This window comes from Cryptotermes secundus, unplaced genomic scaffold, assembly GCF_002891405.2.
Source record: "Cryptotermes secundus unplaced genomic scaffold, Csec_1.0 scaffold598, whole genome shotgun sequence".
Lineage (NCBI taxonomy): Eukaryota > Metazoa > Arthropoda > Insecta > Blattodea > Kalotermitidae > Cryptotermes > Cryptotermes secundus.
This window is the reverse complement of record NW_019723311.1, coordinates 548,016-560,400: the sequence shown is the minus strand read 5'-3', so window position 1 is coordinate 560,400 and position 12,385 is coordinate 548,016. Positions and strand designations below refer to the sequence as shown.

At 43.2% G+C, this 12,385-nt stretch overlaps 1 protein-coding gene across 5 annotated transcripts in view; it reads left to right on the top strand.

Annotated features, from left to right (window-relative positions):
* LOC111861799 overlaps positions 1–12,385 on the top strand; it is a 325,084-nt gene that overhangs the window by 57,999 nt on the left and 254,700 nt on the right. For all 5 annotated transcript variants that reach the window (XR_004512731.1, XM_033750460.1, XM_033750462.1 and 2 more), the window contains exon 3: positions 3,117–8,385. Coding sequence is in view for 4 of the 5 variants with exons in the window: in XM_033750460.1 (XP_033606351.1) it covers positions 3,117–8,385 (5,269 nt within the window). In the remaining variant the exon portion in view is untranslated. The remainder of the gene's footprint in view (positions 1–3,116; positions 8,386–12,385) is intronic.

Sequence of the window (12,385 nt, the reverse complement as noted above, 5' to 3'; positions counted from 1 at the left end):
AGTGTGTTGATAGCGGTGTACGAGAGAAGTCAAATTCGAAGAACTTTCTACGTTGATACCAGAGAGCGTGAAGCACTGAAGAGTAATCTATATGCCTCCAATATTAAGTCAACAATAATTTAAAATTATAAAGAGATAAGATATATATTGGCTGCACAATAGGGCAGTGGTCTAGAAGTAAAAATATTGCGTCAGTAAATTTCATTGTTGTATATAATTAAATGATCTTTCGCTACCGATATCTGAGCTCTTCACTTCCCACTGCTCTTTCTTACCTTTCTTCCCCTCTGGTGCAAACAACATGCCACCAGAAAGCAAGTCTAGAATCGTATCCAGGAAGTGCTCGGATCGCATCTGGGCCCGGTTTGCCGACTATCCTGACAAAACTGCCACGGCGTGCCGCAGCTGTCCATGTGAATTCATCACAAACTGCAAATACATTACAATTGAGGTTTCCCAAATGTTCATAATTCATAGCGGTTATATTTGACGAATAGGAATCGAAATTGAATTAGCTTCGTAATGTTTGGTAAAGACCTCAATCCCAAATTTAATAGAAATTCATAGGATTGAGGTTCTCACATAGGTGGTTATGAAGAGTTCTGCCTTCTGGGATACAATTCATGCTGGTTTCTTGCTTAGCTTATTCTTCGACACTGAAGATACAGGCGTAATGTTCCTCCGAAGCGTCAGTTGATTTTTAGTGGACTACACGTCCATTATATCAGAGAAGATAGACTTCTTCGCAGCAATTCGTGCACAAGGTTCAGGGCTGAAACGAAAGAGGGGGGGTTTCACACGGACAGGCAGACACAAATTTCTCGCCGTACCTCCAGCGTAATAGGCCAGTACTTTTCCCTCCGTTGTTTAACTACAAATTTAAATTTAGTCTCATGATCATAATTAAATCAACAGGAAGAATACCGTCATCACAGGAGACGGCATTCTTCATGGTCACCGCCGTGAAAACCTCAAATCTTACAAATCAACAGGAATTTACGGTTCCCAATTTCCACGAGACAGATTCTGGATCCTCAGTCAGTTTTTTATAATTTTCCACCCCAACTTGGAACCCCTAAAACCGGACTGCCTAGAAACATTCATTATCATTCCAGGGACAAACCAATTACATCCTTCGGAACAAATAAAACAGTGCACTAATGACTTACAAGGCCGCGCTCTGGCGCGGGCTGCTAACTGCCGACTTCTCACTCCCGATGGCCGTGTTCTGCTCTTGCCCGACCATATTTGGGGAACACAGTGGCGCTGGGGCAAGTTTTTTTCCGAGTACTTCATTTATCCCTGACAACCATTATTGGAACAAAACTCCAGTCATTATCATCATCATCATGGGGGAGGGGTACAAGTATCAAGGGCCTCGGTATCATGGCGTTCCTAATAATATTAAAGTAATAAACAGATGTGTTAATTATTCATCATCGGCCCTTACTTTAGTTGCTGTGTCATAGAGCGACATGATATAGATCAAATGCCCTCTCACAAGGTTACTCCTCAGAAGAGAGCGGCCGCTGTATGGCGTCAGAAGGAAGACTGGGGCGGTCAGTAGGCTGGTTTGGTATTGACGCCCTCCTGCTCCTGTCATGCCATACGGAACAATCTCCCATTTGCTTGACAGTCGGCACTGACCTTACTTTCAGTTGCTTATGCTTTCCAAGAAGTCAATAGCAGGACAAAGTTCGGCTTCTGTGGCGACTGCCATTTCCATGAGGTTCATAAAGTTAACGCACAGTGGAGGTCTCGGGCTCTCACAGCGCTGATCATGAAGGGTTACAATCTTTTGGGCTATGACACCGTGTAGATATTTTGTAAAACGACGTTTCGAAGAAACGTATCGCTCATGTTGGTTCCTCGCTCGCGGATTTTTCTTGTATCCTGAAGATGGAGGCTATACGTTCCTCCGAACGGTTAACACCACATCTGCATGGCGCCACATTCCAGAAGAAAGCACTCTTTATTATTGTTATTGTTCTTGTAATTATTAGGATGGCCATCTGAAGACATCCATGCATAGAATGTGATTTTAAGACTTACTGGAAGGAAATGAATACCTGACTTCCATATAGACTTCTTAAAAGGGGAGAAAAGGGTATTGGCATTCACAAGTGAAAGAAATTAAGGTACTGCTTTCTTACATTTAGTTCGGCAGTGTCACATAAAAACTTTGGTGATAACAATTTCACATCCCTTCCGATTTATGCCATTAGGGTAAAAGTTGCCCCCTGTATTTAACTAGTTAAGCACCATGCCATGAAGACGTATGGGACGTAAACGGGACAGCGCAATTGGTATAGCGACTGGCTACGGGCTGGACGACTAAATGATCGGAGTTCGAGTCACGGTGGGGGCAAGAATTTTCACTTCTCCTCGTAGTTCACACCGGATCTAGGGCCCATTCAGCATCTTTTCCAAAGGGCATCAGGAGCTCTTTCTCCGGGGTTAAAGCGGTCGGGGCATGAAGCTGACCACTCACCTCCAACTAGTGCCGAGGTCAAGGAAACGTGGGTCTATACGTGCCATTATGGGACGGAAGAAAAAATGCATGTGCTTAAGGATCTAGACTTTCAGACACGATAGTAATTCTCTAAAAATTCAGGGGCAATCATTTCAGAAAATGAGTGATCCGTGGTGACGTAGCTCGCTTGACTGTGCGTTTTCTAATAGGCCTCCCCTTACTTGCAGCCACATCAAATGTATGTCGGGTTACCGCCTATCCTGACTGGGATTTCATTGTTTTCTCAGCCTGGTCGTTTGAATGCAAGAACAGTACCTCGAAATCGTCCATGGCCGTTTACTTCTCAAAATGTGCTGCATATAAATATTCTATGAATTTTAATTTGTAAATGTTTGGGACTTATAACAACTTGCTTCGTTTTGAAAACACTCTTTTCAAAACTCATAACGATTCATAAAATTTAAGAATGAATAGACATGGCCCTACAAAAGCTGAATCCTATACTTCCAGTAAAATTGTATAAATATGACATCAATCCAAATTTACCTAAAAATTTATTATTATAGACATGGTATATAATTGTTTGACTTGATGAAGATTAAGTAGTTATTCGCGTAAAGCCACTGTCTGTGTTTGCTTACAGTATGATGGTGGCGGTAGTGGAGGTGGTGTTTATGGCCGACGGGCTATCGCTGGAGGCGACAGTGCCAACACGGGCAGAAGTAGCTACTTATCTGGTTCCAGCTACAGGTCGCCGTACCTCGGTTCGAACTACACTCGGAGCTCAACAAGCAGTTACGTGAGCTCTCCTAAAGACAGCAAGACGAGGCCTGCTACGACGTCAAGTAGTGGCGTCGCGACGGAAAGGAAAGACAACAAGGAGAGCGAACGACTGTCACTCCGCGACAGATATTCCTCAGGCACGTATCCGGGCAGGGCGAGGGATTCAAGCTATAACTCAAGGGATAAAGATGACGCGGACATGGGGAGTAGCCACCGTGCCCTAGGGAGGAGCATCAGTACCAAATCAAAGACAGATGCTAGCCCCGAAACGAAGGCCATCTCAGCAGACGTGGGAGTGAAAGCGGATCGTGTGGGTTGTGGTAGTTCCATATCACCGTATCGTCTTTATAGTCGGAGTTCGTATAGTAGATCCATCAGCAGAGACTATGCCCCTGATGCTGCCTCTTCGACAACATCCACACCTGTCACATCACCAATCCATACGCCTTCGTCACTGCGGTTTGGTAGTTCCTCCAAGTACGGCTCGAACGCCATCCGAAGCCCTGCCAGTGAAAAACCGCCCACCATTTTTGGACACTCCAGTGGGGGTTACAGTGGTAGGTCCATTAGTAGATCCAACTCGCAGCAAGATTCGGAAGAAGCCAAGACGAAAGGTGTGACACCAGGCAATTCTGTGACTACACCAACCACTGAAGGAGCTGCTGATAATGGGAAAACAAATGAGTTGAACAACAAAAAAGAGAAAACAGAAGAAGAAGAAGTGACCCAGACCACGTTCATTACAGTTGTAACAAGGGGAACGTCCCCTACAGCTCCGTCTGCTATATCATATATAAGAACCAGACGAGCGGATATGGCTCGTGTTGTAGAGAAGACGATAGAGAAGCCAAAAACGAGACCTCAAATGATAGACAAAGAAGTTCAGGCTGAACGCGGGGAAAACACAACAAGGTTATCCCGTTACGGGGTCTCTTCAAGATGGTCGACGTACCTTGACAGGTACCCCAGCGCAGCCAGCAGCTACTCTCCCGTCGCCAGATACACTTCACGTTATGGCTACTCATCAAGAAGCGATGACAAAGAAATGGCCATTAAACCTTCTGTTGGCCAAGAATCCTCTGAAAGTAGCTCAACGAAAGAAGCTCCTAAACCCAAATCCTCTACAGCATTTACAAACAAGGATATAGACGAAGACAAAGACAAAGACAGCGTATTGTCTAGTCAGAAACTTAAAACTAGTCTCTCAGATTCCTGTGAAAGGAGAACAGACAATGATATCAGCACTGTAAAACGAACAGACAGTGTAAAAACTGATGTTGATAAATCAATGGCGAAAGAGCTAAATGTAACGGAAGTTGTGGAAAGTAAAGAAACACCTCGAGATATATCGATTGTAGGTAGCGATAAACACGAAGATACAGCTTATGTAAAATCAAAAACTGTTGGCAAAGAAGATAAGGAGAAGCCAGCAGAAGGCCTTACAAAAAATTACAAGACGGCAAAAGAATCAGGAGTCGACAGTTTAACTCAAGTCAAAACAGCGAAGAAAACAAATGTTAAACAGTCGGCAGAGAATACTGATGTCATACCTACATCTCCAACATCAATTTCGGCGGTAGGGACATCTTGCACGACACCAAGTGAAGGAATTGAGTCTAAGCCTCCAGTTGATTCAAAAATTGAGGGAAATGGTTTGATTCTAGCTAAATCTATTAAGAGTACTGATGTGAAATTCTCTACACCAACGAGCATGCCTCAAGATGGCGAAGTTCCAAACAGAATCAAATCTAGAAATGTATCATCATCGGAAGACTTATCGGATAAGACGTCTTCAATGGAAGGAAATAAAACGTCAGATGCAGTTACCGGAAGTGCAGTCTTAACCAGAGTAAAGTCTTTCAGGAATATAAGTGGCAAACCTTCCGCTCAAACAGGAACTGAAACCCCAGTCGGAATGAAGTCCAGGTCTTCGTCAGTTACCTCCATTTCGTCAGATGAATTGTCGGCAAAAACAGCATCAGTTGAAGGATCAATTTCTAAAACTGCATCAGATCAAGGAAGCGATAGTTTGGGTTTAATTAGAACGAAGTCATTGAAGAATGTGACTGCAAAGCGTCCTGTACCAAATGGCGACGAAATAACATTTCGTACGAAGTCTAAGTCTGCATCATCTGTTTCTCTCTCTTCTGAGGGAGTAACTGATAAAACATCGTTGAATGAACGAATTCTTTCAAGAACGCCATCTGGTGATGGATCTCAAACAAATACACGGTCTAATGAAGTCAGCTTACTGAAATCATCGTCGAATGAGGGACCATTAAACAAAACTAGTCCCTTATCTACCTCATGTTCTAAGCCCTTACCTAATACATCCACATGTAAACTCCCACCTCCATTTCCCAAGACTGACAGCAATAACCAGATTCTCAAGACTTCCTCCTCCTTACATTCCCTAAACAAATTCGGTGCCGCCAACAAAGACTTCCGCAAATCCGCGCTTAATGTGGAACTTTCCAGTGCTCTACAGACAGAAGCATTCAAAAAACAGCAAGAAAAACAAAGGCATGCTAGTACTTTCGAAAGAAAATTCAACCGAAGTAATTCTATGAGCTCTGGTGATTCTGACCCATCTTGCGGTGAAGGGAGCTCCACTCATTCACTGCCAGTTGAAGTTGACAGTACATTAACTTCTTTACGGACTTCTAAATCGCTCTCCAAGCTGTATTCCAGTAGCTCTACATCTAAACTCCCTTCAGGGACTCCTCATAAGTATGCGTTATTTCCTAACCAGAAGAGTCCAGGCACAACCAAATCAACATCTGAAGTGGCGAAAGCTTGCTGTGAGACACCGCTGTCTCCCACTGGTGTACAGCGACATGGGTCATCCGCCTCTGACACAGATATCAGCTCCAATGAATCATCCTCTTCATCTCAAAGCAGTAGTAGCGATGAGGAGGATGATGGACTAGCCGTGAAATGTCTTAATTCTGCAGACATCCAACAACGGACTTCTAGATCGCCTGCAATAGCAGATTCGCAGCAAAATTCTGTCATTCCAACTACAAAAGTTTCATCTAGTGATGACTTGTGTATGTCTGCAGATAAGCCACCCAGGCCACCAGTCAGTCCAAAGCCACCTAAAGCAGATGAGTCTAAGTCATTCCTTATGAGGGCTCTAGCCCCAGTCAAAAATCTGTTTAGAGGAAAGCAAGAGAATAATAATTTGGAAGGACTAAAAAGGGCCAGCAGCACCCAGTCGCTGGACATGTCTAACAAGGAAGATGTGGGTGAGACGAAACAGAGCATAGTGAATAAATGTAACTCCCAGGATAGTATCTCTGACTTTAGTCATAAAACCGAAACTGGTTCTGGAGATGAAAGCGTCAAATTTAGCCATAAATACAAGATAAGAAAGCAGGAATCAGGAGATAGAGCTTGGTGGCTGGACAGTAACCCAGATATTCCTGAAGGTGTCAAAAGAATGGAAATCAGTACTTCAGTTAATAAACTAAAGGACGCGGAAACGGACTGCAATAAGAAAGATAATATGCAGAAGGTCTCAAGTAACGATTCGTTGGACAAACTGAAGGAACGCATAGAAAGTAAAGGAGATAATGAAACAAAAACAAAGCGAAAATCATACAAGATTTCACACCAACAGTCAGGGGAGTTATCTTGGCGGTACAACAGTAGTGATGTTCCGGAAGGGGTAAAGAGGGTACAGAGTAACTCTTCTGTAGATAATCTTCAGGGAGACGAGAAAGCAGAAGTCAACACTGACAAGTCTGAAGTAGTTCAGAAAACATTTGGTGGTACTTTCTTGCATCAGAAAAAATTTTCAAAAAGTGATGCTTCTACAGTTCCTGTGGGAGTAGAAAATAAAAAAGAAAAATTACACAGGCTCAGACACCAACAGTCAGGAGAGTTGCCATGGTGGCTTGACAGCAGTGCACCTGTTCCTGAGGGCGTTGAGAGAATTCAAGACAACACTTCTATAAACAAAGTTCGCGATTCTGATACAGAATTCAAGAACTCTAATAACCACACTGACAAGTCTAACGGGGTCTGGAGAACACCAAGTAACTTATCTCTAAATAAAAGCACCTATTCAGATTATGACTCTGGAAACTCTGGGATGGGAGATGAAAATACAAAGACGAAATTTCACAGACTCCGGCATCAACAATCAGGAGAGCTTCCATGGTGGCTGGATAGCAGTGCCCCTGTTCCAGAGGGAGTTCAACGCATTCACAGCAATTCTTCAATTAATAAGCTCCAGGACTCTGATGGAGAGAAGACTTCAGGAGTGGTTCAGAGAATGAAGAGCAATATATCAATAAATAAGCTTCAAGACTCTGATGGAGACAACAAAACAACACAGGGAGTGCAGCGAATACGAAGCAATTCCTCAGTCAACAAATTACAAAGTTCGGACTCCGATAGCAAGAAGTCGGCAGAAGGAAAGAAAGCGGAAAAGAATGTCCACAAAATTAGACATCAGGAATCAGGGGAATTGCCCTGGTGGTTAAGTAATGATACGCCGCACTCTGACGTAACGCAAAGGAACAAGAACAATCAGGCTGAGAGTGCAATGAACGAGCCAGAACACAGACAGGAAGAGTCCGACAACAGGACCTTCCCTTACAAGCTAAGACATCAAGAATCTGGGGAAAAGGCCTGGTGGTTAAGTAGCAGAGGAGATGTCCCAGAAGGGATTAAAAGGTTTGACAGCAACTGTTCTCTCAGTGAGTGCCTCAAATCAAGTGAAGGAAACCAGGATAATGTAGAAAGTTCACCCAGCGGAAATTCTGAGGAAGACTTCAGTGAAGATAATAACAAAGACAAAGAAAAGGCACATGGAAACGGAGTGCCAAAGTTCCCATTGGTACTGCCTTCTACAGCTTCTGGGGGTAATATCTCAGAATCCAGGGGGGAGAAGAAGACTGGTAGGAGTTCACCTTATGATAATATTGAAGAACCAGAGCGGAAGGCTCCCAAGATCCAGGCCACTAAATCGAGACCCAAGCATTTGCCTCTGTTCATTGGCAACCACACTAACATTGATGATATCTTGGGCACTGCCGCTGCTCTGGTGAACCCCGTTATGGGTCTCTCAAGGCTCTGCAAGAAGCGTGATATTCGGGATGAAGTATCATCTAACGAGGAAGGTAAGGTAAATTTGACAGCTTTAATTGCAGTTTTGCAAGCATATCATTAGACTTTATAAGAATACTGAGAGAGAGAGAGAAAAAGAGATACTTAAGTAACTGCTCATTTCACTTTGCTTCACTGTCACATGATGTCGAAGTTTAACGTTGTAATTCAGTAAATGGAGGAAGAAAGGACAAGGCTCTGCAGCATATATCCTATGCACAAAAATAGTATTAAGTAGTTCTGAGAACAGTGAACGTGCAGGGATTGTTTTAAACCTGCGTAAATATTTGTCATGTCCCACACCAGATATCATGTTTCAGATACCTAAGCAACAGAGAGAATGAAATATTAGTCTAATCACACGACAGAGAGAAATTCTGTATTTTAATTTATGACCAATTAATGTTAAATCATTCCTTCGCTTTGAATTAAACAGCAAACTGTGAAACCGTATGGGGAGTGGAGATACAGCTCCACGTAAAATTACATCGGCATCAAATGGACAGTCACAATCGTCCTGGCCTCTCTGACTTGGAGTAATAGCTCCCGGTACTCTTTGAGTAAGAGGTTGTGTGGGTCTGAGTACGGAGGCAAAGAGGAAAGTATTTGCCAAGTTAACTTCAGTAAACTCTCACAATCCTATGGGCCTTCACGGCCTGTTACAGGGATAGCTTTATTTTTTACTTAAACGAAAAAATTCTACGTAGTCTTCATAGAAAAATTATCTGACTACTCTCAGATTTATAGCACAATTTGCTCTCTTTAGCTTAGGAGTCAGCTGTTGGGGCTTCTTGGCTTTATTACTGATTACTTTCATCTTGCAAGGAACTTCGTCGTCTAGTGCTGACAGTAGAACAGAAGACAGTATAATGGGTTTGAAAGGAAACCAATGCACGCAGGATATTGGTGCAGAAACCCCAGGCAAATTTTCCACTTGGGAGACTGGGAAAGGAAGTCAGAGGATAGCATTGATAGGTCTCAGGAAAATAAGGTATGAGGAGAGAGCTTATGGAACTGCCCTAGGATTTTGTTCAGTTGCTGATTTGGAGGGAGGAAGATAAACTGAGGGTGTTGAGAACATGGTGTTGAGGAGAATATTGGGACCGAAGAGAAATGAAGTGACAGGAGGTTGGAGAAAACTCATTTCGGAGACACAGGCGTTTATGCAAGCAGTGAGGACGGCAGAATATCTGATATGGACCCATTGAGTTAAATCAAAATGAGATCAAATTATTCTTCCGTACAGAACTGGATACTTTCAATGGCAATTTTATTTTCAGTATAGTTTTACGTGTAAATGAGTTAAGGTAAACTATCTCTGTATTTCTTCGTGGATGAAAACTTCCCCCATTTTCCCCTCCTGCTCTTCCGGGCAGAGTATCCTACCTATTGGTTATGAATACCGTCGCAGACTGAAATGCTTCGCTTTAGATAACTAGTGCCGTCACTAGCGAAAGACAAACGGGTACACTACCCTTGATCCACGACCTGCTGTGTGACGCTTTCAAGGAGACAGCTGTGTTCGGAACAACAATTTGTCTCTCACTAAACAAGAGCATTAATCTACAGAAGAATGTAGAGTTATGCGCGAAACTATAAAATTGTCACGATGTTAACGTAGGTTGGTAGCACTGTGCACGCATTTCTCACGTAGAAGTGAGACATGGCTTGCTGTCAGTATGGGTGTGGGTTGAATGTTTTTGTCCATTTGTGGCCGACTTCTTTATTCAGACAGATTTCTCATCTTCACCCATTGTATTCAAGACGTACTATTCTTCACGTTGAATTGATGGTATCTGCTTCTCCGTGGCAGTAGCTTGGGCGTCCAGCAAGTCATCTTCGTCATAAACAGACATACGACTGGGTGCTCGAAAATTATGTTCTCTTTAAACCATGTATTTTTTTTTCCTTTAGCGCTACAGCCTCGATCTGGCCTTGGCCTACGTCCATGAAACTTTCTGTTTCACTTCGGTTTACTAGTTTTTACACAGTAAGTAGGACACCTAAGACGGGTGATCAGCTTGTCGCAAAGTCTCTACATGTACACAAACACAGAAAAACGCACACACATACAAAAACATCAAACATCCATGCCCTGAGTGGGATTCGAACCCATGATCTCGGCTTCCGAGCGAGCGAAAACAGTGCATGCCTTAAGCCGCTGGGCTACCGTGACCGGCCCATGATACAAACTAACAGGAAGTTTCCCCTCAAATCTCAAGTAACTGAAATGTAGATGGCTGCATGGCATGTCTACATATTCGACACTTCAGCAGCTGTCGCTATACCCGCCGGGGACAAGAATATTAATAAGCACTCCGGACTGATGTCCCGAGTTGGAATCACATGCTCATATACGAGTACAAGGTGTCCTGAGGCTTTTCGAGATTCATCCACACTAACTTCAGGGAAATGATGGGACAGAGTCGTAAATATATTATTACCGAATACGTTCACATCCTTCCCAATTCATCATTCACTATCTTTATATTCTGACATGACGCCTGAAAGCTGAAATCTGCCCATCTTCTGGGTGGGGCTTCGCTGAGCACGTTCCCGTGGCAAGATGGAAGGCGCCGCTGTTGGACAGCGGATTTTTGATACCCGTTTCCACAGCAACGAATACGACTGAAGAAGCAATGCATTGCATACAGAGTCACGTCGATTCCTAGACAGGGCATACAGAAATGTTTCCGTTCACATGGTAACGAACCTACAAAGCAGAGTAATAGCGAAATAACGCGATAACTCTACTGTTGAAGGAGGTGATCTCCATGCGGTTCGACCAGAACTTACCTCAGAGAGAGGCCATGCCATAGCTCAAGCTGTTGGTCGTTGGCTTCCCATCGCGGCGGCTCGGGTTCTATCCCGGTTCTGGTCAAGTGGGAATTGTGGTGGACAAAGTGGGGCTGGGGCAGGTTTTCTCCAAGTACTTCGGTTTCCCCTGCCAATCTTCATCCCACCAATTGCTCCACATGCACCATCACCTGTCATCTGGGGCTGGTACAATATGCCAGAAGTGGCCGCAGTAAAAGGGACTTAGTCCCACCCCACTAGCAATAAAAAAAATACCTCAGAGAGAGAACTGACCAACAGAAGACAAACAGAGATCAGAAGTGAAGTCTTTATTTTAAATGGTGTAGTTACAGTAATCTTTAGAGTGTTGTCATTTTTCGTAGTTACGAAGTGTTATAGTTACAGTAAGATTGTCTTACAACTAATTGTAGTTCCGCCTGGTGAATATCCAACAAGTCGCTTCATCTAAAGTTGCGTCCATATCACTCGTGCTCGTGCTCGTGTTACTCGCTATTCTCGCGATTAATGTGGACGATATGACAAGTCATGAGACAAGCAAATTTTAATTTTTTTAATTTAAAAACTATAGACAATAAATTAAAAGGCGACTACAGCCTATACACGCTACGAGTAAATATACGGACCCTCACGCGCCGAAGCTTGGCGAGCAACTGAAGTAGTATGGACGAAGATTTACGAGCACAGGTAAAAGCCAGACGAGTCTCCCGACGAGCACAAGCCTGGCGAACACGAGTAATGTGGACGAGGCTTAACGGAACCTATTAATTACTTGTCGCGTTACCAGGACATGTGACAGTATCATTGTACGCTCGTATCCAACTCAGTTCAAAATGTCTTCAAACACCACAAAAATAAATCACATTCATACAGGCAGCTGGGAGTTTGTTTGCTATAGAATAATTAAATCAATGAAAGAAATTATCTCGCCACACCAAGTTATTCCATGTCTCTACTCTGAGGGGCTATTGATAGCCATGTTAGGATAGTGACTTGCATTTAATCACATGTACAGTTGTGGTCTACACTGCCGTCTTGCTTACTATTATGGTCCTGAACAAAAAAAATAATACATTTTAACCGAAGTTACGAAAGTGTCGACCGTGCAAAAAAAAATTAGTGCATAATAATTATTTTCAAATTCAGCTATAAATTTCCTGTAAGAACAGAAATAAATCATAGTGTGACATGTTGACCCCC